General features: G+C 45.7%; 1 protein-coding gene across 1 annotated transcript in view; it reads left to right on the top strand.

The window, feature by feature from the left end:
• LOC144771824 (G-protein coupled receptor 35-like) overlaps positions 1-15860 on the top strand; it is a 53617-nt gene extending 37757 nt beyond the window's left edge. The window contains exon 2 of the mRNA XM_078656092.1: positions 12919-15860. Within this exon, the coding sequence (XP_078512218.1) occupies positions 12919-13937 (1019 nt within the window). The 3' untranslated portion in view covers positions 13938-15860. The remainder of the gene's footprint in view (positions 1-12918) is intronic.
• Positions 15861-16297: the final 437 nt, after the last annotated feature.

Genomic DNA, 16297 nt, shown 5'->3' with positions numbered 1-16297 from the left:
AACTCCGTGTCCCAAAGCAGTGGTAGCCGCCATCGCTCTGGTGGAATGGGTACACAGTCCCACTGGAGGCTCCTTCTTTGCCACATATTAGCAAGATTTAATTCACAAAATGACCCACCTATACATGGTCCGTTTGTGCATGACCCGACCTTTTTTGGCACCCACGTAGCCAACAAATAGCTGGTCATCCACCCATATTTGCTTGGTGCAATCAACATAGAAGGAAAGAGCATGTTTTGGATCCTCTCTTCCTCTTTAGAAGGATGCAGAGGTGGAAAGAAGGTGGGCAAAGTGATGGTTTGACCAATGTGGAAAGAAGTAACCACCTTGGGAAGAAAGGAAGGTCAGGTTCTGAGGGCGACCTTGACCGTCTGAACAGCCAGAAAAGGAGGCTTGGAAGAAAGTTCTTGGAACTCACTCACCCTGCGAGCAGAGGTGATGGCAACCAGAAAGACAGTCTTTAAAGTAAGAAGTCTGAGAGAACAGTTGTGAAGCGGCTCAAAAGGGAGGACACATAAGGTAGGTAAGAACCATGTTCAAGTCCCACTGAGGCATTACGAAGGTAACAGGAGGAAAAAGTTTGACAGTGCCCTTAAGGAAGCGATTTACAACAGAGGACATCAAAAGAGAAGGCTGATCAGGAAGCCTAAGAAAGGCTGAAATGTCTGAGAGATAACCCTTAAGAGTGCCAAGAGCAGAGCCCTGCTGAGCCAAAGAAAAGAGGAACAAGAGAAACTCCGAAAGAGGGGCAGAAAGGGGGTCCACAGCCAATGCTTTGCAGCATGTCACAAATTTGTTCCATCTGCAGGCTTATACCGTCTTAGTGTAGGGACGCCTGGCTGCCAAGATAATATCACAGACTTCAGGTCAAAGGCTGTCAACTGCTGCTGCTCAATCTCCACGCAAGGAGGTGGAGGCTGGACAGGTTCAGGTGTAGGACGGTCCCCTGCTGCTGCGACAGAAGATCCTCCTGAAGAGGCAGTCAGATAGGAAGATCGATGGCAATGTGTAACAGCTCGAGATACTAGACTCTTTGTGCCCAATCGGGCCCAGTTGTGCTTGATCTTCTTCAGCAATCTGGGCAGAAGTGGTATAGGCGGAAAGGCGTATAGAAGACCGCACCTCCACTTGTGATGAAAAGCGTCGCCTAGCGAGTGCTGCCTTGGAAATTCCAATATGCGGAATTGCCGACATTGTGTGTTCTCTTCGGTGGGGAATAGACCTATCTAAGGCTCTTCCCACTGCTAAAAGAAACCTTGCGCCACCTCCGAGTGAAGACACCATTTGTGATCCATCAAGCACCTGTGGCTGAGTTCGTCTGCCCTTTTAATTCAGGGAACCTGCCAGGTGTTGAACCACCAGGGATATGCCCTGATGTTACAGCCATGTCCAGAGACATAAAGCCTCTTGACGGGTCCACGACTTCACCCCGCCCTGTTTATTGCAGTACCACATGGTGGTGGTGTTGTCTGTGAACACCAGCATTACTCTTCCCCAGACAGAGGGAAGGAATGTGTTTAGTGCAAGACAGATCGCTCAAAGCTCCAGAAGATTGATGTGGAGCCCGGACTCCGCCGGAGACCAGAGGCCTCTGATCTCCGCCTCCCCCATGTGACCACCCCATCTCCGATGATGCATCGTCACCACTGTGAACTCTGGTTGGGGAAGGAAGAGGGCTATGCCGTTGACCCAATCCTGGTTCTTTAGGCACCACTGCAATTTGTGTGCATTGCCCTTCGAGATCTGGACATAATCTGACACGTTCCCCTGATGATGAGCCCACTGGAGCTTCAAGTCCCACTGCATAGCCCGCATCTGCCATCTGGAATGGTTCACCAGGTGGATGCAGGAGGCCATCAGGCCCAGTAGCCTGAGGGCCATGCTTTCCGAAACCTGGAATAGAGGCTGAAAGATTGGAATCACAGCCCGAATATCCAGGACTCTATGTTCGTGGGGATAGTGGAGAAGTGTGGCTCACTGGTTAGAGGAGGCAGACCTGGAAGCAGAAGTCAGCCCGGGACCAGGGTTCAATTCCCGGCTCGGCGGGGTCTTGAGTCCTAAAATGTCCATGGACTCGACAATTCTCGCTCCGGTGCCTACTCGACTCACGGGTTCACACTCTGCGACTCTGGGCAATAGCTTGCTTAATCTCCACAACGGCCCCTCGTGGCGGGATGCCTGGCTTTCACCTTGTGGATACCCTGCCGGGGTTATCTCACAGGGGAATACCAGGACGGGTTCCCTAAGCAAGCGCTTAGAAACCGCTCGGTGATTTGTGCTATATAAATTCCTGTACATTTACATTTACATTTACATAGACCTGAAACTGCGTAGCGCCCAGAACTGCTCCGATGAAGAGGAGCTACTAAGAGGCAATCAGGTGAGAACATTGATGGAGAACCCCAGAAAATGCAGAAAGTCGGCTGTAGTCTGGAGGTGAGAGACGATAGCCTGGGGCGAGCCCACCTTCAACAGCCAGTCGTTGAGATAAGGGAAGACTGGACCCCCTGATCTGTGCAGATGAGCTGCGACCACCGCCATCACTTTTGTGAAAACCTGAAGGGTGCTGGTAAGGCTGAAGTGGAGCATGGAAAACTGAAAATGCTTGTGGCCCTCCATGAGCCATAGGTAATGCCTGTGGGACGGCAGAATGGGGATGTGAAAATGGGCGTCCTTGAAGTCTAACGCTACCATCCAGTCTCCTGGGGTGAGGGCAGACAGGACCTGGGCGAGCATCAACATTTTGAACTTCTCCTTCCGGAGGAAGATGTGGACATTCCTGAGATCCAAGATAGGAGGCAGGCCTTTGTCCTTCTTGGGCACCAGAAATTAGTGGGAGTAGCAACCACAACCTACTTCTGGGTTTCCTTGGCTAAGAGAGCCATAACTTCTGTTGGAGAAGGGCCCGATGATCACACAACATGCGATGGTACTGAGGTGGCATGGATTGAGTGATAGTCCGAAGGGTCTACTCCCTCCCCTTCGAGACTATTTGAAAAACCCACCTGTCCGATGTGATGGTGCGCCAGTGGGGAAGGTGATGGCGAATCTTGTCCCCTACTGGTGATTGGTGGCCCTGAAAGGTCAGACTAGGAGGATTTTGGAGCCTGCTGTCGAAGGGGCTGTGGTGGACTGGCCTGCCCGCTGGCAACCGGAACCCCAGCGGTGGTTCCTCTTTCATGCAGGGGCATGTGGGATGTGCCGGGCACTTCTTCAGTGGCCTTGAAAGGGGCAAAAAAGCAGACTGCGCAGGGCCTGGTGTTGGAGAGGCCCAGGGACTTGGCCGTAGCCTGAGAGTCTTTAAAGCACTCTAGAGCGTTGCCTGCCTTGTCGCCGAACAGGCGATGGCCATCAAAAGGCATGTCTATAAGAGTGGATTAGACATCCCCCGAAAAACCAGTCGACCTCAGCCAGGCGTAGCGCCGAAGGGCTACTGACGTGGAAATTGTCCTGCCTAGCGAGTCGGAGGTATCCAGTCCGGGGGTATCCAGTTCACAGCGGATTGTAAACTTTTCTGTGTCTCTCCCCTCTGCAACTACACTGGAGAGTACAGCCAGGGCCTCCTCCGGGCACTGGGGCAGCACTTGCACCACTGTATCCCACACGGAGTGGGTGTAATGGCCCAACAGGCATGCAGTGTTTTCTTCCTCCAGCTTGGGACTGCGGTCGGTAAACATCTTCTTCCCAAGATGGTCCAGCTTTTTGGATTCCCTATCGGTGGTGTGTTAGGGAATTGACCTTTCGATGTGGAGGCTTGGACCACCAAGCTCTCAGGAGTGGGGTATTGGGAAAGAAAAATAGGGTTTCCTGGCCGGGCGGTGGTGTCTGGCCATCATCCTATCCACAGGAGCCCCTGTGTTGGGCATGGATAATTTGCCCAAAAGGATGTCCGTAAGGGTTTCATTAAACGGTAGCAGGGGCTCCGATAAGCTCACTGCCAGTTGAAGCACGTCTGTTAGGAGGTTAGTCCTGATTGCCACCATAGTTAGCTCGAGGTTGAGAGCCTCGGCCGACCTACGCAACACCACGGCGTAAGATGCTCCCTCCTCCGTAGCAACGGTAGAAGGAGACAACATGCCAAGGTCTGGTGAGCTATACAGACCACTGGCTTCCTCCTGTTCCTCTCTCCATCCGGTTCAAAACCTAGCCGGTCAGTCAAAGGGTCTCCAGACCCCACCCAGTACTCCTCAACCTGCTCTGGTTGCCACTCTGGTCTCAAAGAACCAGGTTAGAACAGGGGCACAAAAGTAACCATTGGCGCTGGATCCAGCGTCGGCTGATGCCAGTCCGGTTCCGTGTCTACATTGGGGTAGAGGCTAGGGTTGATGCCGGCCTGGGACACAACCAGCGTCGGCTGCAGACGTGGTGCTGTGGAATCGGTGCCAGGGGAGGTGTAATCAGGTCGACTGGTGCCGATCCGGATCCAGATCTGGATACAAGGGGGCCCTGCGGTGCCGGGGCTGAAGCTGCCGGCGTCAAAGGCCCAGGGACCACAGCCGAGTCTGTGGACCCGAAGGTGCACCGGTGGAGTCAGCCTGTCCAAAGATGGTATGCATCACTTTGTAAAAGGTGCGAAGCTGGGCAGGGGTGGCTCTCGGTCCCAGGAAAGGGGGAGAAACTCGGAGTCGACACTTGGGGCTCCGCACGCAGAGCCATGGGAGGAGCACCACCCGCATCCCTCTTCATGGTGACCGACTGGGAGAAGTTGCAGAGCGACAGTGCTTTTTTGACTTCTTCTTGTGCTTTGACTTTCCTGAGGAGTGCAAAAACTTTCAAGTAGACTGGTGGTGGTGGCTCTGCGACCGGTACCTCGTCCCCACTCAACCGGGACCTCGAACGGTGTGGAGCCGACTGCTGGGCCTCGAGAAGGTTTCGGGACCACTACCTCAAAGACTTCGGATTCATGACCCGGCAGTCGGAGCATGACTTAGGGTTGTGGTTGCGCTCCAGGCAAAACAGGCAAATGTGGTGCGGATCCATCACTAACATCAGCCGGCTGCAGGAACTGCAGGCCTTAAAATGGGAATCCCTGACGTGCACCAGGAGTTGGAGACTCAATCAATGTCGACAAAAGTTGGCAAAAAGTCAGTCAAAAAGTGACTGAAGGTACCGCTCTCTCCAGATCTGCGCTAGCTGGCGCAGATAAAATAAGAACTGACATCAGCGCGCAAAGGCGTTGTCTAAATATCTACCACGACGTCAGCCCGGCGACCACGACACCAACGACGAACGAGGAGCCAACCGACGCCAGCTTTCATCGCACAGGGGTACTTCTGACAAAACAATTCTCTGGATCCAGTCTGACACCTGGGGGTAATTCTAAGGTAAGGAATTCATACCTAATTGTCTCTTTGAGATTGGTAAATCCATAAATTGTAGTGTCTCACCTTTGGCACAGCTGTTCACCTAGCCTTTGACACTCAAGCAAACAAAGGAAATAACTTGCTTATTCTGTTGCTGTGTCAGTCCTCTTCTTCAGACGAAAGGTTACTAACAAAGGCCTCACAAGTGTACTATTTATTTAATGAGGAAGCTGGAGGGAAGAACTAAGAGTGTAGGGGAGGTAACTGGGTAAACATATCCATGTGCATTGTGACAAATTTATAATTTCACTTGTGTTACTTTATCCATGTTATAGTCCTCAAGAGAGGCTTGAGCTCGTAAGCCAATGGGCCAATAATTTGTATTACTGACTACACAATGTAAATGACATAATTTGCAATCGCTCTACATGCCAGTTTACGAACCACACTATTTCCGCAGTCTGTGTTCAGTGCCTCTTAAGTAACAACTTCCACTCACACTGGCTGGGATAATATCTCTTTCAGTCAGTTCAGGTTCAGCACGCCATGCACATGACACACCAGAATTCACATGACACCACAGGGCACAGATTGCCTGTGTACACCAGATTAATTCTACTGTCAAGCCACAGTTGGTCCTTTCAATCGGATCCAGAAAATAGTACACACTCCCTGCATTCACAGTGCATTAACTACATTTTATATTCACAGTGTGATGAAAACATTAGATAACGCAAACAACGAGGACTTTGCAACTTAATGTTTGCTAATGATATTAATTGGGGCACACAAAGGGCTTGTTTCCCTTTTCATACCATCCTGCTGCATGACAATTTACTTCCTTTTGTTTCTTGGGGATGCCCTGACTGGAATAAGTTGTAGTTAAACCCACACAACAGGAGCATCAAACCCAGGCTCCACAACCAACAGCCCGTCAATGGAACCAAAGCAATCCACTGCAGTGTTACTTTACACATTGCAAAGAGATCATGAATGAATTTCTGGCAGGAATACACATTTTACTTCGGGTGCAAAGCTCCCTAAATACAAGTGCCAGTTGAGTGAATAGAATAATTCTTAACTAGACTTTCCATTCATGGCACCTACATACGTGTACCTCTAATCGCATTACTGGGACCTGACATGTATTATCCCCGACCCTTTACAGCAACTCCTTCCCCTTTTTTCATTTGTGTCATTTATTTTCTACCTCTTCTCTCTCGTAACCTATTTCCAATTTTCTGGTTCTCCCACACTGCGAGGTCATACAAATGGCAATAGTGTTTTGCAAATATAATCACTCCACTGCAAACACAAAACAAAAAGTAAAAAACATTGTCATTTACAATGGCAGTGGCTCTAACTTTCACAAATGTGAGACCCATTGCATTGCAAATTCTTGTTTTAAAATGCTATTTTGCAACTTCTATGCATGCTCCGTTAAGCATCACACATAGAAGTTACAACATGGCATTTAAAGATTGTTGATGTGCAGGAAGGGGGGGTGTGGTATCCTCTACTGTAGCTATCCTCCTTGCTTGCCTCTTACCCTATGTTCCAGCATGGAATGGTGTTGGTCAGAATCCTGTATCTTGGTTACCAGCCATTTGCTAGCTGGACTCTGGAGGATGAGGTCCTATCATTACAACCTGTATTAAACTACAATCTGTTACAACCTCAATCTGACTCTTCTTCATTCATAAGAGGATACTACATTTTGGCGACGATTGGACTTACCCACATCTAAGGACCTCAACTCAACTCGGCTCTACAACCACTTCCAAGATTTAACTCCTACAACTCTATCATCATGGAGTCCCTAGCAACTTCTAACATCTACATACTACCACTGCAAGGAGCGACAACTTTATATTAACACTCAGGTGAGGAAAGCGACCACTGTGAGTACTTTAGAATTGGCTTCCTGCTCCCCTCGCAGTGGTTGAGGCAGTTTGACTGTGTGACTGGGGTACTGCCGTCTACCACTCTGTCGGAAGACTTGTGACGGCTCGCTCACCTTTCAAGACCGAGGGTAGCTTGGATTAAAGGATTGAATGGTGAATAACTTTGTCAATAAAAAAAAAACAATAAAATAATGTCTTCCTTCAACGAGACTGCCAGCGTGCTCTGTTGACATTTAAACCGCGCCTAGCAACGTGACTCACCCGCTGTTAGCTCCGTCACCGCATTCCTGCTCCTTTGACACGGAGCCGACCTTCGTTTCCTCACGAAAGGAGAGCGACGTCTGTTCTATGCAACGCGCACTCCGCGTCGCGCACTGACGTCATCGTGCAGTCGGCCATATCTTCAAAAAAAAAAAAAAAAAGTGAAGAACTTTATTGTTTGCGCCGGCACAGGACACCCGCTGAACTTTCCCCTACTGCTACCGCCAGGCAAGTGAACTCCTCTTCTCTTTGTCCTCATTCCTCAAGGCCGACTCACTAACTGTCTCCTCGCTGGTCGGCACAGCCTCTCAAATCATCACGCTGATCGGCACAGCTCAAGCCGATCATATTTACTCTCAATAACGGTGCACTGTACTCTTAACACAGTGCTATTCAGTTATTGCTTTCTAGCACAAACAAACGAAGCAACAATCCTCAAATTTACAGTACAGTATATTTACATAACGTGTAAGTCTCATATTTACAGTTTTCACATAATGTGACACAGTGTTGCTTACTTATTGTTATTAAGAAGGAGTAAAAAATCGTCATATTTATAGAATTTAAAGTATTTTGATAGAGTGTAATTCTCATATTTACAGAGCTTACATAAAGTGTTTAACCTACAGGAAAATTAACTTGTGATATTGTTAACATCCCACATTGGTACTTTATACACCCATAGAAGCTTCTTCACTTTATTTATTTACCTACCTGCTTCCCACCATGCAAAATGTCACTGCTCCTCCTTTCTTCCTCGCAGAGCCGGGTGATCCCCCCTTCCTTGGCTCAAGTGGAAAAAAGTCTTCACTCATTATGCGAGGGTGTGTGGTACCTCACTCAGCGCTGAGAGGAAATCATCTCTTTTCATGCACTGTCTAGGCTCAGAAGGGCAAGATGTTTTCGAAAATTTGCCAGACTTGACTGATGCCAGTTCTCTTAATGAGTATGATGTGTGCATAAAGAAGATGGATTTACACTATCTTCCTAAATTGAGCATGGTGTTAGAACGCTTTCACTTTGGGAAAAGGATGCAGAGGCAAGACGAGACAGTTGAACAATATGTCACAGCTCTTTGCAAACTTGCCTCTACCTGCTCTTTTGCTGGAACTTTGGATGAACGCCTCAGAGATCAACTAATGCTTGGCTCTTCTCTGGAAAAAGCTAAAGACAGTTTGTGGCAAAAAGACGATCCCACTCTTCAAGAGGTGATCGTGGCACTTAAGTTACACGAACATTCGAATACCTGCTCTGAAGTGATTCGGAAAAACACTTCAGAAGAAAAGAAGGGTTCTTCTGAAGTCAAAGAAATAAAGACTTCCCCGAGTTCTAGCTCACAAAAGTCATCCTCCCACGATGCAGGAAGTTCAACGGATAATAAGGGTAGCTCAAATTCAAAATTATCTAATGTGAAATGTTATCGCTGTGGCAACATGGGCCATCTGGCCAATGCCAGAGATTGTCCAGGGTTAAAAATGATATGTTCATTGTGCAAGAGGAAAGGCCATTCTTCGAAGTGTTGTAGGTCGGGGAAGGGGCAAAAGAAAGTAAGAGAAATTGATATCTTTGATCAAACTCAAGATGAATACGTTATCTCACAAATCAACGTAGTAGACTTGGATGGTCCTATGGAAAAGGTATTAATTGATGAGTGCCCAGTAGAAATGTTGTTTGATTCCGGGGCAAAGATCACCTTGATACCAAAACTATTCTTTGAGAGATATCTACTTGGTAAGGTGAAGTTACTTAAGCCTGACATTATTCCTAAAGGTTATGGGGGTCAAATCATAAACCTCTTAGGATACTTTATGGGAACCATTGACTTCAAGGGGAGAGTTACCGCAGGGAAGATTTACATTTCCATGAAGGGTGATTCTCTCATTAGTTGGGCTCATCAGAAAGATCTTGGAGTCTATCTTGACCCCAATCAAAACCCCTCCGTGTGTCTAAGAGACATCTCTCCCAAGGTAGAGGTAGTTTCTGACAACAGTCATTGGGCCCAAAGATTTCCTGACGTGTTCAGTAAAAAACTAGGATGCTTAAAAAAGTATCTCCACCTCATCAAGCTGAAAAAGGACTCTGTCCCTGTTGTTGCAAAGGTCAGGAATGTTCCGCTCTTGGTACGAGACAAGATGAAAGCTGAATTAGACAAACTGATAAACAATGGTGTGATTGAAGAAGTAGAGGGTACTGAATGGGTTTCGCCAGTGGTTATGGCTCAGAAGGCCAATGGCGAGGCAAGATTATGCATTGATATGAGAGAATTGAACAAAGCAGTCATAGTTGACCACTACCCTCTACCCAACATAACTGAAATGATGTCTTCCTTGGGTGGGGCCACCTGTTTCTCCACCTTAGATCTCTCCTCCGCTTACCACCAGGTTAAGTTGCACCCTTCTTGTCAGGAGTTTACCACGTTTATCACTCCCTTTGGCACCTTTAAATTTCTCAGGATGCCCTTCGGCTTGATATCAGCAGCCTCTGTATTTCAAAGGGTGATGGAGGGCATCCTACATGGCATTGAAGGTGTTAAAGTCTACCAAGATGACATTTTAGTACATGGCATAGATCGTGATGAACATGATGTGAGAGTGTCAAGGGTCTTGGAGAAGCTAGAGATCGCCGGCCTCACTCTTAGGCTTGACAAATGCAAGCTAGGTGTGGAAACCATCGAATATTTGGGACACTTAGTTACTGGTTCAGGCATCAAACCCAAACCCTCATTAGTAGAAGCCATTTCCAATCTTAAGTACCCCTGCTGCAAAGATGAATTAGTAAAGTTTCTAGGCATGTCTGAATTTTATAACAAGTTTGTTCCTGGGTTTGCTCAAAAAACAGAGAGAATGAGAAACCTGTTGAAGAAAGGTCAGGAATTTCTCTGGGACGATGATTGTTCATCTGAATATGATCACATCAAAAGCTGTCTAAACAATGCCCAAGACTTAGCTAGCTTTGAACCCTCTAAAGAGTCCTTCATCATGACCGATGCGAGTTGCAAAGGTATAGGTGCAGTCCTTCTGCAGAAAGGTGAAAAAACTGATAACACCATTCTTTTCATTTCGAGGCCTTTAAGAGGGGCCGAGTGCAACTACTCGGTCATAGAAAAAGAAGCCTTGGCTGTGTATTGGGCTATTCAAAAACTTAAGAAGTTTGTTTGGGGCAAACATTTCTCTGTAATTTCTGATCATAAACCCCTTAAAGAGGTCTTTGGGAAAAAGGGACTGGATTGCATCTCTCACAGAATAAGGAAATGGGTAGTGGCCCTACAAGATTTTGATTTTGTTGTTAATTATTTGCCTGGGGCCAATAATATTCTTGCTGACTGCCTATCGAGACTTACTGGGGAGTATGCGACTGATCACCTGGTTAATGCCTCTGAGAGTAGTGAAGATGCATTTGATAATCTCAAAGTGTGTGTTGTCACCGAAGGTGTGATTACGGAGGGTGAGTGGACTTCTGAAATGCAATCAGATACTACTCTTCAACTTGTTGTCGGGTTTCTAAGTAATGGTTGGTGCCAGAAGAAAGACTGTTGTGATGAAATTAAAGGGTTCTGGGGTGTAAAGGACCAACTTTCCATGCTAAATGGCTTGTTAGTTAGAGGTACCAGACTAGTACCCCCAGTAAAACTTAGACCTAAGATAATTGAGTCTGCTCACTCTAGTCACATGGGTATAGCCAAGACCAAGGCGAGGGTTAGAGACACTTATTGGTGGCCAGCCATGGACACAGAAATTGAAAGATCAGTTCGTGATTGCGTACAGTGTTCTTCTAGTGATAAGATTTTGAAATGCAGAACACAACCCATGACTGTCAGGAAACAATCTGAGGGTCCGTGGGTTGATATCTCCTTAGACATTCTAGGTCCTGTCAAAGTGAATAGTCAGGATAAGTATGTCCTTGTGTGTGTAGACATGTTTTCCAGATGGCCCTTCATAAAAATTGTTTCTAGAGTTGACTCTAACTCAGTCATCTTGTTTCTAGATAACTTATTTGCTCAAGAAGGTCTACCAAGCTCAGTTCTCACTGACAATGGGGTACAGTTCACCTCTGCTCTTGTAGAAAAGTTCTTAAGTGAGAGGAGCATTATACACAAGCGCGCCGCCGTTTATCATCCAGAAAGCAACGGCGTAGTCGAGAGATTCATTAAAGTTCTTAAGGAAGCGATGCAGTTGGCTCTTGTTTCTAAAAGTTGTTGGGAGGAAGCTTTAGAAAAGAAAGTTTGCGAATACAGATTCACTGCTCACTCTTCCACTGGGGTAACTCCATTCATCCTTTTCAAAGGTAGACCTGCCTGCACCCCTCTCAAACCTTCTTGGGTTTTAGGCAAACTTGGTCAAGCCGGTAACGCATCTGATTCTGTCTCTTGGAAAGAGAGAGAGTTGGACAAGATGATCAAAAGGAAGTGTCAGTATGATGAGAGAAAAGCTGTAAAGAAGACTGTTGTGTGTGTAGGGGATGTAGTGAGGATCAAACTACCTGAGAGGAAATTTGGGGTCTCAAAATTTAGCAAACCTATAAAAGTAATAAAAGTTTTAGGTAATGCCATCAGAACTCAAGACCATAAAATATGGAATCTCAGCAGAGTTGTTGTCTGTCGCTCTGTTGGTCCCATTCAAGAAGCAAATCCTTCTTCCTCATTACCCTCCTCCAGAGGTGCTGTGAGGAAGTCCACGAGGAAGAGACTTAGCTCTTCACGCTTAGAAGGATTTGTAACTTCCTGATTTGGCTGGCTTATCTCATCCCTTATACCCTCTTTTCACCCACCCTTCCCTGCCTATCCTATATTTATATGTCTTAGTAACATTGTTAATAGGAGGGAGGTGCTGTGGTATCCTCTACTGTAGCTATCCTCCTTGCTTGCCTCTTACCCTATGTTCCAGCATGGAATGGTGTTGGTCAGAATCCTGTATCTTGGTTACCAGCCATTTGCTAGCTGGACTCTGGAGGATGAGGTCCTATCATTACAACCTGTATTAAACTACAATCTGTTACAACCTCAATCTGACTCTTCTTCATTCATAAGAGGATACTACAGGGGGCTTTCTGCACGTAAACAATCTTCCCCTGCACCAGACACCCTTGCACTCTGGTGCAAGAGTGCCTGTGTTGGCGCTAGGCTGCTATGTGTAGCACAAGCGCAGGGGGAAAGGCAGGGCTGCACCACATTCTTGTACATATACTGCAGTCCTCCGTTTCTGAAGTGACGGAGTGAGGCTTTAAGCCAGGAAGGCTAACGCCTCACTCCGCCACTGCCCTTGTACATATAATTCAAATGCAAAAAGCTTGCACCAAAATCAACCTTTGGCTGTCTTGAAGAATTCACAGTCAGTGCTGGAAATGAGTAATTGGCTGAAATATTTAGTGATTATCATTTTTACCAAGTGTGGTATAGTCTGTAAACAACAAAACCACGTATTTACTTTATTTCTTATCTTTCTGTTTTGCAGTGCTTCAAATGGCGACTATTTCAAGAACAAACTGTACCAACCTGGAATTGGAGCCATCAGTGAGACTATTTCAACTGATTATTTTCATCCCAACGCTGATCTTTGGATTGGCCTTCAATGGACTGGCCTTGTGGGTCTTTTTTTTCAGGCTTAAGAAATGGACTGAGACCAGGGTGTACATGATCAACCTCATCATTTCTGACTGCAGCCTGCTCTTTACCTTTCCCTTCCGCTTGTACGCCTACAACATCCCTTGGAATTTGGGAAAAGAGATGTGTGGCATCGTAAGGTTCATCTATTTTTTGAACGTATACATGAGCATTCTGATCATTACCGCAGTAGCTGTTGATCGTTATGTAGCAATTAAGCACCCTTTGAAAGCAAAGGTTTTAAGGTCTCCAGTCAAGGCAGCAATAGTGTGCATTTTTTTATGGATTATCGTAATTTCTCTTCACACTTATTTACTAGTGCACGATGCTCAACGAAACTCAACACAAGAAAGTGTTTATTGCTTTCAACAAAGTGTTGATCGTCCTATGAAGCGAATTATCTATTCCTCTGTTTTTGGGTTTTTCCTGCCCTTCTTAATACTGAGCTTTTGCTCCATTCAAGTAATGAGAATTCTCAAGAAGAAGATAACCGAGAGTGAAGATTGTGAGAGATCTGTTCGGAAAGCCATCCAAATAGTGGCTGCCAATCTGTCTGTTTTTATCATCTGTTTTCTGCCAGACAATGTAGGGAAAATGATCAGGTTTGGCCTATGGTACTCCTGGACGTCCTGCGCCATCAATCAACGAGTCCACACATACACACACATTGCTACTTGCCTGTCCCACTTGAACTGCTGCTTGGATGCCATTTGCTATTACTTTGTGGCTAAAGAATTTTGGGAAGCTTCACATCTTCCTTTCACCTCAAAATATCTGCAAAAGGCAAGAAATCCAACACAAGAAACAGACCCAAAACAAGAAATAAATCTGACACAAGAATTGAGTCCAACACAAGAAAGATATCTGTGATTGATATCTGCCACCTTCGCATCTGGGGTTCACCTTAAAATCTCTGCAATGATATCTGCCACCTTGGCATCTGGTGTTCTACTTAGAATCTCTGCAATGGCCAAGAAATCCAAAACAGAAAAAGACCCAACAAAAGAAACAAATCCAACACAAGAAATAAGTCGGCAGTGTCCACCCTTTCAGGGAAAAAATTCAAAAGACAGAGAAAAAAAAAATAGCGACAATGTTTTTTCAATTTTTTTCTTATGTATTCTCGAGACAGAACCCAAAGGCACTGATCAGTTTCACAATCAATCTGTCATGAGTACAAAGAAAATATGGTTCCTTTTCTGGTTGGTTGCTAAAAATAGTATTGAAACGTGCTTTTTTATTTGTTTTAAAATCGATGGACTTTTTAAAAACACATGTTCTTGGCTGTATAGCACTTAACAACATTATTAACAGCCCCGGGTTTGGAGCTGCACTGTGAATACAAATTGAGCACAGAAACACCCACTCTACCCGCTCTTTTCTTTGACATAGTACCATCTTTCCCCCATCCTGTTTTGTCTCACACCCCTCCCATACTAACAAGACTTGCAGAGCTGGTAGGCCATCTACGGCATCTCTACACAGGTCATATGCAGATTGAGAAAAACAGAATAAACAGTGGCTTTTTGTTAATCATTTTACACATAACATGAGACCTGCTGAATAAACCTGTAACTTGCCATCTAATGTGTAAGCCAAGATAAGAGCATCTGGCTTGTCACTCGTGCTTAGCACTAAAAACCTTTCCACATATAGTCACAGCATACTCAACACCCTGCCTGCCAACCAAGCACTTTCCCAAGGGAGTAATTCGCTAGCCTTTGTGGGTCGAGCCTGAGCCAGCACGCATGAGCTGTGGGACTCATTGTTTGCCATTGACTTGTGTCATTGTCTGTCCTAAATGATGGCTTCTGGTTCATATATAGGCTTGTTAGTCCCTCCTTAGTACCACCTCCTCTTCATTTGTCACCTCACATGGCGATTGTCCCCTTCACTTAGAGTGTTACACAGTAGTATTATTTAGACTGTGAGCACTATTTACTTTATTGAGGTTCTCCTACTGCCTTCTTTACTCCCCTCCCTCCTGTTGACGTGCCTTCTCTTCCCCCCTCCCGCCGTCCGTCTCTTCTCCCCCCCTCCTCCCTCTCGTTGCCCATGATGATTACCATTTGCATTGCAGTATGTCTCGCGTAAATGCGAGACGTATTGCATTGCAAATGCTTGTTGATAATGTGCTCTGGCACCTCACTCAAGGGCACGAATCTTAATATAACTGGTATTACAAATTCCAAGATAAAATACAGCACACTGAAACCACATTTCATGGTGCAAACTATGTTAGTAGATTGAAGCTCTGCCTCCAGAAAAAGCTCTCCGACCAACTGTCTATTGCATCCACGTGGAACACTTTCTTTCATACAAACGTGTCTATCAAACTTCACGCCCAGGACATGGTCTGACACAGAGTACTTCCTCGTTGTACATACACAGTCGCTAAATACTGAAGTGTTTGTCATGCAGAGGGTATTGACTCTTGCACACACAGCTTCCTCCTGGTACAGAGCCGCTCACTGTAAATCTACGTATATCCTGCATGTATGATAATATCGAAGTCAAGGTTATCCATATCGGGAAAATTGAAAGATGTTTTGTTTTAAGCTGTTTTAAACTGTTACTTTAATCACAGACTTGCTTCAAAAACTAGAAACTAGGAATATAAAGTGACACACGAAGGGCCACAGTAGTTCTCATCTGCTTCATGGCGTCCTCTGCTTCCATAATTCTTCACTTTGATGCTTTATTTGAACTATCGAAGCCATGGGTGTTTCATTTGAGTTATTATGAAACTGATTTCGAATCTAAGGTCAATAAACTGATTTGATGAAAAAAAAACGAGAAAAGCCGGAATGAGTTGTGCGCCGCTAAGTCTTCAATGGACTCTTGATTTGAAAGAGTATACACTATATTTGGGTTAAAACATGTCTAATTTAATGGATTTTGTTTGAATTAAAAAATTGCATTGGTCTACATGTATCAGGAATTCCAATTATACTGTTGTGCCCTACCAAGAAACACCTACAAATTCAACAAAAGCAACAAAATGTTGCTGTGAAATTGTGCAGTGACTTAGTACGCATTCAACATCAAAACAATCATTTGCAGCGCAATTGGACCAGCATTTTGAAAGTTAGAGCTATTGGCGCTGTAAATTACATTGTTTTTTACTAGTGGAATCTAGAGGACTAAGAATGAGGAATTACCACTGGGAAGAGCGACACAGCTGAAGCACTGCCTAGATGAATTAGAATCAGGAATTACTGACTGGACCA

Source organism: Lissotriton helveticus, chromosome 8 (genome assembly GCF_964261635.1).
Source record: "Lissotriton helveticus chromosome 8, aLisHel1.1, whole genome shotgun sequence".
NCBI lineage: Eukaryota > Metazoa > Chordata > Amphibia > Caudata > Salamandridae > Lissotriton > Lissotriton helveticus.
Note: the sequence above shows the minus strand (reverse complement) of the source record. Positions and strands in the feature narration are given on the sequence as shown.